This window comes from Nestor notabilis, unplaced genomic scaffold, assembly GCF_000696875.1.
Source record: "Nestor notabilis isolate BGI_N333 unplaced genomic scaffold, ASM69687v1 scaffold13874, whole genome shotgun sequence".
Classification (NCBI taxonomy): Eukaryota; Metazoa; Chordata; class Aves; order Psittaciformes; family Psittacidae; genus Nestor; species Nestor notabilis.
Window position 1 is genome coordinate 6111 of NW_009924372.1, and position 17300 is coordinate 23410.

The 17300-nt window shown below is 42.0% G+C and overlaps 1 protein-coding gene across 1 annotated transcript; it reads right to left on the bottom strand.

Moving 5' to 3' along the window:
* Positions 1 to 609: 609 nt before the first annotated feature.
* LOC104404205 (coiled-coil domain-containing protein 11-like) lies at positions 610 to 15756 on the bottom strand (the record flags this gene model as incomplete). The annotated part of the gene is made up of 7 exons (XM_010012581.1): positions 610 to 826; positions 2361 to 2463; positions 2960 to 3176; positions 4284 to 4499; positions 6896 to 7199; positions 13107 to 13280; positions 15527 to 15756. Coding segments are annotated over 7 exons (1461 nt in total), but the record flags the coding sequence as incomplete, so codon positions are not given.
* Between the last annotated feature and the right edge of the window lie 1544 nt (positions 15757 to 17300).

Here is a 17300-nt window from a genome sequence, read left to right on the forward strand (position 1 = left end):
AGAAAATGGTAACTTCAGTCCTGCACAATTAATTCTGTCCAAACAGATGTCTCACAGACTAGCACTGGCACTCCAACATTCCACGTATCATACTAGGGATACCAGAACACGTGCAAAGCAGTGTATCAGCTGTTTACTGCCCATCCCATAGTAAAATACATTCATAGTTTTGTGTTTAACAAGGAAAATGAAGATGAATCACCAGGTAATTTTTGTCTAAATACAAAAAAAGACTTTGAAAATATTTTCAGTGTGAAAGGCACTTCAATAAAAGTTTTCTAAAACTCTTCTAGAAGTTTTCTTTGTGCAGATCTTAAAGGATGCCTACATACCATTTGTGCCATAATCCACTATTATACTGCAGAGAACATACAGTAGTCTTATATTAAAATGTCACACACTTTGATTTGGATTGGTTATTTTGTAAAAATCCACATGGGAAAAAATTATCTTTAAAATACTACATTTCTTATATTTTCCAGTTAAATATTTTGAGCATCACAGTGGAGAGTGGTCTGCTAGCTTGGGTCAGTTATAAACACCTTTACAAAATGTTTTTAAAGGCAACTGAGGGAGCTAAAATACCATAGTGAGTGATCTTCTTGAGAGTTAAGACATTAGTTTTCTTCTAAAAGGGTGGGGTTTTGCTATTTTCTCACGAGGTGTTGATAGAATGTCCTGTACCTTTTCTTGGTAAGCTCTCTCTGCTTCTAGACTTGATTCATAATCTTGCTGCTTCTCTTCTTGCTCAGCATCACGGACCTGTTGTCGATAGGCCATTTGAGCCCTGAGTTGCTCCTGGTATTCTTTTGCTTCTTTTACTTTCCTGTAAAAGATATATGAATAGCTTATTTATAAAGTGTAGGTAAAAAGAAAAACCAAACAACATCATAATCATCATCATCATTATTATTATTATTATTATTATTATTAAAGCTATTAGCATTCAACCTTGGACTAAAGAACTCCTTTTAGGTGTTAAGAATAACTACCATTCTATTAACCAAATGCTACATGCTAACCTTAGGGTCTTTGGAGAATTAATTGCATTCTGTAACATTTTATAAAGCACACTGCAAAATCAGTGCTCAACACAAAGAGAGCAAGAACAACTCTCTGTAACCATCCTTGCCCCTTCTCTGCCCCTCACAGTGGTGGTGAGAGGACAAAGAACCAGTGTGTCAGGGATCCGTCCTTTCCTATCTGAGGCTCACTGCTGCAGCAGCCTTATACCCTATCTCTGTGCCTTCATTCTGAAGATAACAACTTACTGCCCAAAGGGAAGGCAAGGTGCAGGCTCCTGCTGCGCTGTTGTACTGATATTCTAGGAAATGGCTGTCAAAAGAAATCAGTCTTCCTTTCCACCTCAAGACTCACAGATTACTTTCACTACCCTCTGGAGAAGCAGTGGACGTCTACCTACATGTTCAGGCACTTCTGGAGCAGGAGTCACACAGACTCACACAGACTCTTAAAATACCAACAGTCTAGTCCAGACTTGTGCACTAACGCAACACAGTTGAACCACAAACGCTTACTGACTCCACAGAATGACACCTTTGCTAAGTGAAGCATATCCAAAAGGAAGCCCAGCATGTTTCCTTCAGAAGGGTGACGTTCCTGCTGTAGCCAGGAGATTGTTACCAATAACACCATCAGAGAACATAACAGATATTGTCTATGGAAGGAGCTACTCAGTTACTTCCTGTGGACAGGTGTGGATAAAGGGCAGGAGTGCAAAAGGGAAATGAGGAAGCAGAAGGCCCGGTGCCCTAGGCTTGGCATGACACCCGGAGGAACATTTCTGCTATTGCATGTAACTACATTCTCACCCTGAAGAGCTGTAAGGGAAGGAGAACCCCACATAGCTGAGTTTCGTGCAGTAACGTATTATTTGGGTGGCTGCCTATATGATTGTTTAAGGGATGCATGTGGGTGAAGTTTAGCAATAAGCCTGAACACACTAGTTCTCCTAGGTAAGTAATGAATTAACCCTTCATTAACCCTTCTCCCCAAATTCTGCCACTCATAATAACAGTTTGGAGTATGAGGGGATGTATTTAATAACCATGATTGATGCAAGTCACATGATCTTCCCAAAAGACCAAAACAAGGATATATAATGAAACACCATTATTTGGATGATGAGATTGGAATCAGTGATTTAATATCTACTGCAGTGTAACAGGGCTGCTGTTGAGCAGTTTGGAGCAAACGGGCTGCACAGCAGCAGAGCCTCTCTGAACAGAAGAAAGCCCACCCAGTGCTCTTAAAGTTATATGAAAATAAGAATTAGCCTTCTCACAAGTTTACAACACTGATCTGCAATGAAATGAACTGATGGCATAGAAAAAAAATACCTTGCATATTTTTCTTCTTCTGTTTGCTTGAGTTCTGCGATTGCTTCAGCTAATAACTTCTTCTCTTGAGCAAGTTCTTCCTGCTCCTTTATGTTTCTCTGCACTGCAAAAAATCCCAAAAAACAAAACCTTTTAAAGGTAACAGCACTGCTAATCTTGAAAACAGCGAGGCTGTGTTCAAGACAAGTAGCCTAAATAGCAAGCCTGAGCTCTGTTGCTTCTGAAGAGGCACAAAAAACAATGGCAAGTGTATTCTCAGCGTATTTGTTTTTCACCCACTCAGAATAGAAAAGATTTCACATTAAGAATTTAATAATAATGTAATTAATAATAATGACTGCTTGCTCATGCAATCCTTACTTTACTACGCTTTGCTGTGGTGACAGCAGTGGGAAATTAGTGCAAGGCATGTCTGTAGGAGTGAAGTTTCAGAAGCAGATTCAGATGCAGTAGCATTGTCGTCCATTCAACCATACCCCCTGTGCATGCTGGGCCAGATGGTCTTCCCAAAAGCAGTGTGCTGTACTCCCTCTGCCTTTGCCAAGACTCACATTCATGTGATAGGTTTGGTGCCCAGACAGTGAGCTGTTACTACTTACACTTCTCCTGAATCTGCAGCTGCCTTGTCTTCAGGACATCATTCAGGAGCTGCTCTCTAGCCTCCTTTTCTAGACGCAATTGCTCAGCCTTTTTGGCCCAAATCTTCGCCATCTCCCCATCGATGATCTTGTCCACTTCTTTTTCTCGCTGGTTCTCCTCCTCCAGCTGTTGAGCCAGGTGTGCCAGGTAAGTCTTCTGCTCCTTTAACAGCTCTTGCTGCAAAGACACAGACATTTGCAAAGCTGAGTAAATGACTTCAAAAAACCTTTCAAAATGTGAAGAGAAGTGGGGTTTGCAGCCACTGTGAGAACTGACAGCTGGGTTCCAAACCCTGCCATGGGAAAGAGCTGTGTAGAATCTTCTTCCTGGCCAGTCAACAGTGCCTGGATAACAGTGTCAGAGCAGAACAAAACCAAGTGGTCCCTTCCCCCACAGAAGCTCAGTTGCCTACAACACAAACATTTCACAAACTTCCCACAGCTACTTCACACCTTTACCTGTATTAGAAGCCTTGGGGTCCAGTAAATCTAATAATAAGTATCACCTCCTCTAATTTTGTGCCAAGGTCTAACAGTGAATTTATACAGCTTTCTTGTATAAACTCACATGAGCTTCCAAATAAGTTGAGCAGAGTAATGAATGCAGCTCTCTGCTCTGGCTTGAAGTTACCTTGAGAGCTATTTTTACCCTGAAGTTGGACAATCTACTTATTTTGAATTAGGAAGTGACACTCATATCCACCAATTCATGGCATCTCCAAGATATTTAACATGAGGTTTTGCATCTATATATGCAGCTATCTGTATCTATGCTATATCTGTATCTTGGCTTATCCAGCTAAGACTTAAAACCATTTCTTGGCATTAATGAATTAGAATAAATTTACTTTCCTCTGCAGTTGCAAATATTTAACAAATCAGGTCCATGAAACAAAAAATATTTTTCTAACCTCCATTACACCCATGTACTGCAAGGATGAAAAAGCTCAGGTGATTTACACACCTTGAAATTGACACAGAGGGACAAGAGTCCAGGATTTCCTAAGAGCTCACTTCTTTCACCTAGCTTGGTACCCTTGTTGATTGCAAAGAATGCTTTAAATTACTCACTGTGGGTTTAACAGATAATGGGTTTCTTAAGGGACGCAGAACGCTGGCAGAAGGAGAGGCAATAGGCTATGCAAGAAAAGAATCAACTTGTTCAGAGAAAAAGGCTTGTGTCTGATCTCACGTATACTGTGCACTATAAAGCACTAAGGGCCACAAAATCAGTCTAGATGAGGTATTCCCTCACAGCTTCACAAGAAACACCTCTAGGCCTTACTTTTCTTCTTGCTTTCTCAATCTTCTGCTGGGGGTCCTGAAGAGCTTTTTCTAAGATCTTCATCTCTAAGGCAAGTTCAACTCGTTTTTCTTCATTAAGACGATTCTTCCTGTCCTGTGCTGCACTAAGCAACATATCCCTGCATTCCCTCTGTTTTTGTAGTTTCTCCATCTGAAGTTGTTCGTTTTCTAGTTTCAGCAGCTGCTGCTCTTCTTCCTGCAATGGTAAAAATAGACAGCTTTTAAAATCTTTGCATAACTTCAAACTAAGTGATGGCCAGAATTAGTTTAATTGGAACATCGGACAGCAAAGATAAATATTTAAAGCCTTTCTTGCTGACATTAGAGAATCAGTGTGAACCATTGCACCTGTTAAAGCATGAACATTTTAGCATATCATTTAGTAGAATTCAGGATTTTTACATTTAATTATCACATGCACTTCAATATCAAAACACTGAAATGCCTGATGTTCTCCAAATATTTCAAGAGGTAGGCAGAATCATCTCTTCAGAGAAATCAATATCATTGCAGCATTTATGATCTACATCCAAGTCTTCACATGCAGCCATAACCATTAGCCAGTAACAGAACCCTCCTGTTTCTGCATGCATTATCTGTCACACATCTGTGCTGGATGTCCAGAGCAGAGAACTAGTGAACATAAGGTTGTATAAAGTAAGTAACTGGATCTTTATATTTTGATGGGCAGTTACTGAATTTCCCTGATTTCAAACCATTCCATTTTATATTGGAAAGAAGAGAAAAAATGGACAGTAGAGCTGAGTTCTGAAGAAAGAAACAGTGAAAACCAGGAAACGTATTCAAGATCAAACAGGTATATTCAAGAATATTTAGAAAAAAAAAACAAACTTAATCCTAGAGTAGCATCAATAAACTAATTTAGCATAATTCCCGAACAGCCTGCATTTGAGTATGTTTACAAGCACAACTGTGCTTAAACATAGTCATAAACCAGTATGTGATCATTGTCATCCAGCCTGAGGTATTTTGATGCACACATGGTCTTTCATGGCAAAGGTGCAAGTTTTACTTCACTAAATAATCTATTTCCAGCAGCAACCAGAAGAAACCACTATACACAGAGACTTTGTTGTCCTTAGTGCGTCCTTCACCCAGATGAAAGCCCTGATCATTAAAGGCTACCAATTCTGCACTGAGAAACTTGTAATGGGGCCATCTGCCATATCCCTCTTCTCTGGAAAAGGATTATATCCCATTTTCAATACAGAAACTCTCCTTTATGGACGCTTTGAAGAAAGCTTTTTCTGAGACACTAAACCACTTCACCAGAAATTTATCTCCTTGACAGAGCCCAAGGCAGCTGTCTTCAGAGGAAGCTACAGTCTTCTATTCCAGTAGCATTTTTCTGAAAAGGCCAGTTAAGTAGAAGGGTTCTTTGCATGGGAGGTTTGGCAGTGCCTTAAAAGTTGTTAAAAGAAAACAGTTTCATTCTGCATCTTTTTAAGTAAGTGAAACATTACAGTCTAACTTGGAATAAGAACTCTACTGTTTTACAGCCAGGATTTTCACAGTGTAGATTCATTATTTTTAAAAATCAGTGGAGTATGTATCTTGCCAACATCAGCTTCCAGTGCCTAACAGAGTACTCTGAGTGATCATTCAATAACTACATTTAAATAGCTGCAAAATGAAGACTGAGTCTGAACTGAATAGTCTCAACTAGGATTTTTTATATACATAAATGTGTCTCCTCATGTATGTATGAGGGTCCTGAGTGCACCAACAGGCTCTACAACCTCTCTGCAGGGCTTTGCTACCTGTGCTTGCAGCCAGCCCTTACATGGGCCTTGGATCAGAGGGCTGGGAAACAGGGGTGTGAGACAGTGCTGAGAGGGGTCACCTGGGAGCTGCAGTGAGGCTCTGCCCCTTGCCCTTGGTGCCTCCATGAGCTATGCTGCAGGTACACCTGTGCCTCAGGTTGATCCTGATCTAGACCAGCTGACTTGACTTGCTAGCTTCATCTTGGACTTCATTCCTACAGATCTGCCAAGCAGTCTGGACTGTTAGACAGCCCCAGTTACTGTCAGCAAATTTGGTCTGCTCTATTCCTTTGGGTACTGTGGGGCATTTGATGGGGAGGACAGTGTACTTGCCTGCCCTACTCTCACCTTCAGTTCCTGGCTCCACTTCCCTTCCGGGAGCAGCACACTCTTGCTGTTTCCTCCCAGTGCTTTTACCATGATCATTGAACATACATATCATGGTCTGAGATCTGGTGTTGGGTGTCACAGCTGGGTCACAAGACTCTCCAGCTATCCCACAAGAAAGTGAAAATCAGAAAACTGCAAAGATGTGGGGCAAAAGGATAAAAACATTTCAATTTCCCACAGAGGCTCTGAAAGCCGAAATCCTTTACAATGCTAAGCTTCAAAAGATGTATTTCCCTCTGTAAACAGGAATGCATTTGCCACAGCTCTGGAAAAGAGGCTTAGCATAATAGGGCAGTCTCAGATACTAATGGAATCAGTGAAGATACAAATAAGGTATGGATTAATCTAAATGTCTAGTAAGACTATCATTAGGAGGGCCTCAGACACAACCCTGAATTGAGAATGATACAGAAATTACCAGCAATCGAGCCTCTTCCTCCTTCAGCCACTTCGCCTCCTCTTTGTGAGCACTGAGCACTGCTACCTGGGCACTGAGCGCATTCAGGGTTTCCCGATTCTGTTCTGCTGCTTTCTGCATCTTCACTGCCTCTTGCTTTTCCTTTGCTAACACATCCTCTTTCAAAAGTTCTTCAAATATCTCCTCCTCCTCCTTCTGCTGCTTTTCCAACTCCTCCTTCAGTGCTACCTGGGCCAGCTGGTCTTCAAACACTTCCTTCTGATGTTGCTTCATCCACAGTGTACGAAGCTCCTCAGATTGTTCTCTGAAAGGCAACATAAAAGTTAAAAAACCTCAAAAGTCTCAAAGTAATAAGCCAGTCTGGAGGTGTGTGATGGATAGAGGTTCTCAGCTCATAATACTCAAAGGACCATGGCTCAGTATACCAAATTGTACACCTGGTCTGACATTGACTCCTTGTGAGACCTAAGGAATCACAGAGAGCCTGATGTGATGGGGATTTGGACATGACGAGTTGAAGAGCAGGTCCTATATCTGCATTTGTAAAATATATATATATATGCACATGCACAATATGTACATCCATTATATACACAACATGGGTTTTTTACAAAATATATATATGCAGTTGGAACATGCAATGTGTGGGGTTTGTATATTTCTTTTTAACATAAAAAACTCATGCACACTGCACTTGTTCAACATGTAGGTTGCTCTTTATTCAAATGAGGACTTAGAATATCTTTATTAGTCACTTGAAAACTCATTCATATTCAGGAAATACTTTGAGCACGGAAATTTAGGTTAATTTTTTAAATGAAGTTTTGTGGGATAACTCAGAAAAGTTGCAATGAAAGTTGGGAGAAACTAGAAAGTCAAACAACTAATGCAGCTTTCAATTTTCACTTACTCACCACAACTGAGTTGCATATGAACAGGTATTTGTCCCCAGCTGAAGAACACTCGACTATTTACAGATTCTGCCTTTATTTTTGCAAACAAAACACTACTGAGATCAACATATGCTATTGAACAACATCTCATTTGAACAATATACAAGCATTTAATTCTGTTCTATAAGCAGGATATAAATTTTCACAAAATCAAAATGGGAAACTGGCAAACAATGGTGAAGATCTACAAGTGTTCAGGATCTATAAGCTCTAAGGATGTGTGACAGACAGACGTGAATGCTGTGAGGTAAAAAGATATCTCACAATTTCATGCTGAACAAAGCCATCTTCTATAGGTTACTGCAATGCTAATTAGGAATTCACAGCAGATACTGCACGATATTATTGACTGAATCTCAAACCACTGCATGGCAGCAGCAGTTACCTGTACAGTGTGAAATACTATTACTTTACACAGCATTTAGCTGCGTAGCTGAAATATTTAATAGTCATCAAGCAACTGTCTCACAGAACTATCAGTCTCCACACTGGGATAGTTACAGTTAATTTGCATAACTACAGCAATGCAATAAAATCTGAATTCCATTGACTAAGTTGTAATTTTGGTTTTAAGTAAAAAAAAATCAAGTTTGCCAGCACTAAAAGTAGGTATTTGGTGGTTTGCTTTTTCATGTTCTGTGGCCCTGCTAAGGACCTATCTTTGCAAAGTCTTCACTCTTCTAAATGATTCCAAAGTCTAATACAGCTGCTGTCTCCATCTAAACCCACATCTATATTCCCTGATGGGGGGGTTAGGTACAGAGTTAATAGGAGCATTATTCCCTCTGGGGCCATGGCTTCACACCTCCATGGAGGTCTCAGAAACAACTCAAATTTGGCCTCTCCCTAAGATCAACAGCTATATCCACTGGCAATGAGGCAAACAGAGAAAACTTAGCAAAACAGGGTGTGACTGGTGATCTGTAACTCATTTCAGCCCTAAAACTAGCAAGATTATGCTCTGAAATAATGGCTTCTTCACCTGACACTGCTCCTTCATCACCTCCTGCTCACCTCCTACTAACAAGCACAGAATGAGCACAGCTCCTGGTATCATTAATACGTGGCTGAGGCAAACACCAGCATGTAAAAAATTATGTGTTGGCTTACAAGATCTTCCAAAGCTTTATCAATAAAACTCCATGCTAAAACAGCCGACTGAAAAATACTTAGGATTATAAAATACAAAGAGCATTTCCCCAAATAGCTCTTCTCTGGTTCAGAACCGGCTGAAAAAGCTGCTGACAGACAGAAAAAGTGACAGTGCTGAAAGCCAGACTGACCCTGTTCTCATTGCCACAACAGCCATCCAACCAGTCAAACTTAGAGCGGAGCAGTGCAAAATCAGAGCTGACTGTGGAGGGGAAAGGTTGCTACACCTTGCTGTCCCTTGTTGCTGCAGCAGTGAGGTACAGCCAAAGAACACAATCCATGACCTGTAATTTCATGCAGAAGCAGAGGTCTCACCACATTTTCTTCCTGTCACCATTCACTGTTTGCTGCCTCACATTTCAGCTGTGAGTTTCTGGGGCCAAGGGCATCCCTCTCTTAATCCTCTACATGTAAAGCACCTAGTGCCATGGAGTCTGTGGTGGAAGGTGCCAAGAACTATACACAAACAATAAAAGGGAAAGCAGTGCCATGAAAACAAAATTCTCATTTTGCTTGATATCCAGAAGGTATTTCTAATTTCTTAACTACGAGGAAACAACAGCAATCTGTCAAGTCCCCTTTCATCAACGCCAGGTCTCTGTAAGATAAAGCCTGCCACACTTAGTACACTCCCCGGCCCCCAACCCTGAGACATTCCACATCCTGTAACCAAATGCTGGTTCTTCGCCTCCAGTGAGGCTTGTATCCTCTAAAGAAGAAACTGTCCCTGGAGTGAGGAACCATCCTTAGTGCAGCTGCAGAAGAAAAGGGTGAAGAAATGCAGTAACAAAGGAGCAGATGCCAGTGCAGGCTAGTGAAAAGAAATGGTTTACCTCTTGTACAAGCCAGGAACCTTCTGACTGCTGGTCGTCCCAACAATGAAAGCAGAGAGCAGCACAGAGATGTGCATGCTGTAAGCAATGGCACACTCCAAGAGGTACCCCCATCCTTCAAGCAGGTCAACAAACATACTGTGTTATTGCCAGTTTTCTTACATTTTAGCACTGGGATCTATCTTCCAACTCCTGGTCAGGAGTTAGTGGTGATTAAAGACTACAATACCAACTAGTATTCATGAAAAATGTGTTTCTGAAATGTTGCGATGGAAACACACCATTATTAAGATTTGAAATCTTACACCATTAGAAATAGCTGTATTACCTTAACACAATGGGTTCAAAGTTCTCTCAGCAGTGAAGGAATAAAGAATTACTTATTCTTTCTCATGACTACAAACTAATCTGAATTTTAATTGAATTCTCAGGGGGGAAGAGAAGTTAAATAAAAGTTCAGCACGGTTAGGATTTTAATATAAAATAACCCTATAATTGCTCGATTTCATCAAAATAATTCCTTCAAAGCAGCTTTTACAGCAACCTATAAACATCTGCTCCCCCAGATGGCTGGTTTTCTTCTCGCTTGCTATCCTAAGCTTCTTAACATTAAAATGTATGTAGCTACTTCCCAAAGACAGAAACTGCATTTATTCCCCATCACTCGCAGTTATTTATTCATTTTATCGCTGCAATACAAAGTTGCTGTGATAACAGCGTTCTCTGTATGGATGTTTGATGTTATCACAATAAAAAGGACGTGTTTTATGCAAATTTTAAGACATTGAAATTTTCTTTAAAGATACCAATGATGAACACGCCCTTGGGCTAAAACTGGCTGAGTATCTCCTCATACAAGCTGCAGCTCTTCACGAACATGAATTCCAGTGTGATTCTGGTAGTCCAAGGACTGTGCCCTCTATTACCTCCCAAAAAAGGGCTCTTCCTGGCTAACATCACCACTGAGGAGCTGTTAGATCTACTACCCTCAGGCTACAGCTCCAAACCCAGCCCACACAGCTGATAAAAGAGCATCCTTTTAGTATTTTGAAATTATGTACTGGAGTGCTGTACACTTCAGGTGCTCCCATACCTCGGGCTGAGAATCTATACCTGCAAAACAGTGGAGCGCCTTTCTTAAGTTAAAAGGAATGTAAAGAAGTCTGTGTTAGGTTTCAGAAAGACATTCCAAATAGTTGTAAATTCACAGGCAAAGAGGAAGAGAAATCATGTGTATATCCACCTGCTATTGAAATCACCTCCCTGGGCTCCTCTGGCTGTGCCTTAGAGGAAAGGTTTCCAAAGTGGGGTGTGCAAGACAATCCACTGGGGTGTGGGAAGAATATATGTTTTGTAACATTAATAAGTAACATTAAAATTGAAATTAAAATTAAAATAGTGTTTACTTCTCTTTACCTTGCCCTCTTTTAATTTATATTTTGCATATGTTTTATAATGTATATAATATACTAAGTACATAATTTATAAATAAGTAAATACATTACTTATATATATTCATAGCAGCCTTCCAATACCTAAAGTGGGCCTACAAGAAAGCAGGAGAGGGACTTTTGACAAGGGCCTGTCAAAAGGGCAAGAGGGGTAGGACAAGGGGGAATGGCCTTAAACTGATAGAGGGGAGACTGATACAAGGTATGAATGAATATTGCCTAGATCCAAGAGCAGACTGGGAAAGGTAGAAGAATGATGGGAATGACCCATGAGACTGAGTCAATCATGTATCAATAGGGTTGTACTGGGAGAAAAGAGGACCTGAGACATCAAGACAGGTAACTGTACCATCAAAGTCCAAGTGTGTTACCAGCAGATGACGAGATTCACTGGTGGGATTCAGTTTGCAACTAAAGTTAGACATCTACGTATCAGCTAAATTCCCATTCTAATCAATGGGAACCTACCTAATCAATGCAGTTATTAGAGGCCAGGGACAGACCAGTATATGGCTAGTGCAGGATAACATTAGGTTCCTTTAACTGTCCTGATCTCAATGAAAATCCACTGAGTAGAACAAGCTTTCATATTGCCCATGAATATAAAGACAGCAACACTTAGACACCTACCTTTAGGTGTCTAAATCAGAAGCTGATTCATGTCTCCTCGGCATGTAAGACAAGCTACAGGTGCAAAATAAAAGGCAGTCCAGCAGCATCTCCTCAAAACAATTTTAAAAGTGAATTTCAACCACTGCATGGTGGATACAAACTAGAAATTGTCAATTGTGAGGGCCATATAATTAAATCCAGCATGCGAATTTAGAAGTGCATGCGCTGTCTTAACATCTGTCTCAGTCAACGAACCCCACACTTAAGAAACAGACATTTACCTGTGAAATTAGTTAATTAGAGTTTACGCACAAGTGAAAGCAAGTGTTGATTTTTATCCCTGCACACTGAGAAGCAGGTGTTACGGATTTCCACCATGGGAGTCTAGAAAGAGACACTTCAAATGATTACAATTAAAATACATTAATATTATTTTCATCCCTTTCTCAGAAAACCAGATTTCCAAGAACTGAACAAGTCAGATTTCATGCCAGGGCCTCAGAGCCTGATATACCCCTGTAAATCTTAATGACTTTGGAAGATGTTGCCAAGCTCAGCATCCAGGAACTTCAGGCTGCATTTAAACTTAACGTTTGGCTGGAACTGTTGAAAAGTATGCAATAAATAACACTAACTTATTGGACAATCTTCACTTTTGAAGGATCTTCAGTGTAGCTTAGGAAGCATGAATCTTCTATGAACGCTTTTCACTCCAGTAGTATAAAGGTGAAACAGAACTGCTATGCCAGAATAAGGAATGACAAAAACAGCTGACTTGGCAGGTGAAAGTGCAGGGATGCTCACAGAGGACACAGAGTTTCACAGTATGCTTGGAAGAATGTTTTCATGGTATCTCAACGCTTAAATAACGGGGAGAGTGAAGTTCTCTGTACCTGTTGCCTTCATCTCTACTAATGAATTTTTTTCTCACGTACTTTACTGAGCACTACAGCATTGCAAATTTGGTCTCTGGACCACAGAAAGTCAGAAACAGGCTATCCTCTGCTTCACTGCATGCAGCATAGCTGAGGCCTCACAACTCTTGGCAAAGTTCATACACCTCTATCCAAACCACCTTAATCTTTTTTGGCTTATCACTTCAAACACATTCATCTTTTCTCACTCACTTGATTATTGTCACCTTGTTAAATGGCCTCTTTATATTTGCTTCAGACAAATTCTCTTTTATAAGATATTTTTATGGTGATACCTGAATTGCTGCTCTTGTTTTTCAGCCACCAGTTGTTGTCTCTCCTCTTCTCTCTTCTCTTTCAGTAATTTTGCTCTCTTCTTCATCTTTGCTTGTTTTTCCTCTGCTGTTTCTTCAAGTGCCTCCATCTCAGCACAGTACCTGCTTTCCTCTGCGTCCAGAAGCTCACAAAGCCTGTAAAAAAAACATTTAAAGGAAAGCTAAAACAACCCTTCTGTTGAATAAGTTTGAGTTTACTTGTTACGAGCACAAAATAGGTACCAGGCTCCTTTCAACACTTCTTTCAAATGCCAAAGAAGCGAACATCAAATTTTAACTCAGGGATCATTTCTGATGTGCTCATGGAGGGAATCTTACAGCACAACATGAGCTATTCTGTTCTGGCACGATTTAATGTCCTTATCTTACAAACCCATTTCCAATGCTGCTTTACAACTTCAGTCCCCCATTAAACAAACACTACATTTGTCACCAGCTGAAATGAATTTCATCTTATACTAGTGTTATCCTTCAGCATAATCCCTCCCTGGTATTTAACATCCTTCTCTACACATTTGTAACTGTATCTTCCCTTAAACTACCTTATATTATTTCAGCATTACTCCATAAACCACTTCACTATGAAAGAACTTTGATGAGAAAAATACATCAAATTGGCAATTTTCAAACATGCCACTATTTACCTCTCTATTTATCCTAGCAGAAAGAAACAGGGGGGAATTCAGGAATCCAGAAACTCACCAATTCCAGCCCGAATGCCACAGTGTACCCCAGGAAATCAGTCTCACTTTTATACAATGGTATGCCCCTCCTACTGCATGAGCAATAGTGCTCTGGACCTGCGTTGGCACTGCCAGTGGGAGTTATAGTAGCAAAGCCAAAGACTAACCAATTCTGGAAACTGAATTAGAGAGTCTTAATCATATACCAAGCTGAGTCTCCTTGCAAAGACAACATGGGGATATTACGCAGCTAAATAAGAACAAGACCCATGAAGTTCAGCAACACCAGGGGAGGAATAACCCAATTAATTGGTACATATTCCGTGCTGACTGGCTGGAGAGTGGCTCTGCCGTAAGGGACCCGGGGGCCCTGCCAGACCAGCTGAGCATAAGCCAGCAGTGCACCCTTGCGGCAAAGCAAGCCAACAGCATCTTGGTCGGCATGAGGAAAAGCACTGCCAGCAGGTCAACGGAGGTGAACTTTCCTTTCAGCACCGATGAGACCTCACCTAGATTGCTAGATTCAGTTCTGGGCTCCCCAGAACAAGAAAAATACACACTTAGTGGAGCAAGCCCAGTGAAGGGCCACTAAGACGATTAAGGGACTGGAGCATCTCTCCTGAAGGGAGAAACTTCAACCTGGAGAAGGTTCAGGGGAACTTATCCATGTATATAAACACCTGAAGGGAAGGAATGTGGAAAAGGGAGACAGCGTCTTCTCAGTAGTGCACAGTGACAACACAAGAGGCAACAGGCACAACCTAAAACATGTGAAATTCCACCTGAGAATTTGGGTTTGTTTTGGTTTGTTTTTTAACTGTGAGGGTGGTCACATACTGATAGACGTTGCCCACAGGGATGGTGAAGTCTCCATGCATGGAGATAAGCAAAACCCAAATGGACACAGTCCTGGGCACAACCTGCTTTACATGACTGCTTGAGTAGAGGGTTGGACTAGATTATTTCAGGAGGTTCCTTCCAACCTGGGCAAGTGGTACATACTTGCTATGACTGTTCCTAACCAGTGACTTTCACAGCTCCAAAGTCACGTAACATGAAAGAATAACTAACAAATGAAATCATACAATTTTTTTCCCACAGCTCAGCACAGCTCAGTTCTGTTCTTTACCGGACTGTAATATGCCTCACCTTTGTTATTTCTGAATGACCTCTGAAATTCATTTATTTTCTAAACTGCCAGTGATAAAAATTACTTGTACGACCTAAACATTGACCTGATGAGGCTACAACAAAACACTCAGTTACAAGCAGCAATTAAAGCTTCTGACAATAAAGTACTCTTTGTTCTCTTTAAAAATAAGTAATTAAAGTGAATATACTACAACTATATACTGAATACACTACTACTACTACTTTAAAATACTAATTTTAATTTGCATTTGGCAGACAAAGCTCTAAATGCCACCTGAACTGTCCTAGTTACTGTGTTTGAAGTGATCTGTGGTGATTGGTTCACTCTTCAAAGCTAGTAATGACAGACCAGTAACTACTATTTGCTGTACATTGCTGCTTGAACAACAAATAAGCACTCCTGCGCTTTCTGTTACAATCACAAACAACCTGCTCCAACACACATTGTAACATACAATGATGAGCTCTAGAATGCTTTTCCCTGACATCATTCCTCTAAGTTAAAAATAGCAGGGCAGAAATTGGTATTAGCAACTTGTTCCCTACCTCGCTCTCCTCTCATCAATCCTGGCCAGATACTCCTGCATTGTCGCATTAACCTTTCTCTGCACATCACTGTGCAGCCACTTTTGCTCTTTGTGTTGCTGCCATCTGTAGACCTTGCAGTACTGGTCAAACAGCTTTATTAAATTAGTATTTTCAAGGAGTTCCTTTTCTTTCTGTCTCCAGGCCAAGACAAAATTGTCATTTCTTTGTTCCTTAGGAGGCTTGGCTCTCTGTAAGAGAAAACATACATCAATAGTGAAAACATAATCAGCAATTCCACTTTTTGTTATGCTTTTGTTTTTCACCTGAATTAATCACCAAATGAGACAATGTGCACTTACAGTCCAGAACCCCCCGTGTCCTGGGTGCACCCCCAAACGGGGGGTGAAGGAGCTGGGGGTGCCGCGGAGTGGCGCGGGTTAGGAGGGAGCCCCTCCCGCTTCTCCCGAGGCGGGGAGGTCGGCCGAGCTCCAGTCACTGACTCGAGCACCCGATCGCGTGCTGGGTCGTAGCGCTGTGAAACTAAAAGGAAAATAACAGCTCGTTTTCCGGGGGGAGGGAGCCGGGGAGGGAGCCGCGAGCACTGGGGCTGCCCGGCCGCCGGGGTTGTCAGGGGGCCATTTCAGCCGTGTGTTTTTACCAACTGTTCGCTCTAATAACAGTTAGTTAATAAACATGCTTGCACATGACGAACCGGTATTTCGCGGAGCTGCTGCGAGGGCTGGAGCAGCTCTGCTCTGGAGCCAGGCTGAGAGAGCTGGGCTGGGGCAGCTGGAGAAGAGAAGGCTCCTGAAAGGGACACCTTAGAGCAGCTCCAGGGCCTAAAGGGGCTCCAGGAAACCTGGAGAGGGGCTTTGGACAAGGGATGGAGGGACAGGACAAGGGCAATGAATGCCGTTATCCTGCCAGTAGGGAGATTGAGATGAGCTCTGAGGCAGAAGCTCTTCCCTGGGAGGGTGCTGAGGCGCTGGCACAGGGTGCCCAGAGAAGCGGTGGCTGCCCCATCCCTGGCAGTGTTCAAGGCCAGGTTGGACACAGGGGCTTGGAGCACCCTGCTCTAGTGGAAGGTGTCCCTGCCCGTGGCAGGGGGTTAGAGCTGGATGAGCTTTAAGGTCCCTTCCAACAGAAACCAGTCTGGGATTCTGTGATACGTAGCACCAAATTATGAGAATTGGGGGTTATTAGGGTAAATCCCGACAGGACTGCCTTGAACAGCACAACACCTGCACAAGAGCACGAAATGGCCTCAGATGCCCGCACTTCTGTGTCTCCCACGCCACAGCCTCTTTCTTCCCCTCCACATGCAGGGCGGTGTTTACTGTTCGCTTTACTCGCACCCAACCGTCACTTCCAGCCGTGTCCCTCCCGGCGCACCTCCCCAGCGCCCTCTCACACACAGCCGCTCCCCACGGCGAGCACACCAAGGAGAGGCTTCGCCCCACAAGGGTGCAGCTGGGCCGGCTCCCTCAGGGACCCCCGCTGCCCCCGCAGCCCTCACGACACCCCGCTCCCGTGGGGTGTAGTTTTTGTTTGGGGGTTTTTAATTACTAAAATACTGGCAACAGCCACAGCCTCTTTAAATATTGATCACCTCATGATGTATCCCAGAGAGAGACTTCTAGATCTACTCCATATAAGCCAGTATTTCCTGTTTATTGCAGTAAGTTTCCAACTCCTTTAGTAGTGAGCACTTCAATATAATAAAGACTTAATTCAGTTTCATGAGGAATCCTACTGATATTACACTGTGTTTATCTCCAGAGTTCAGGGGAAT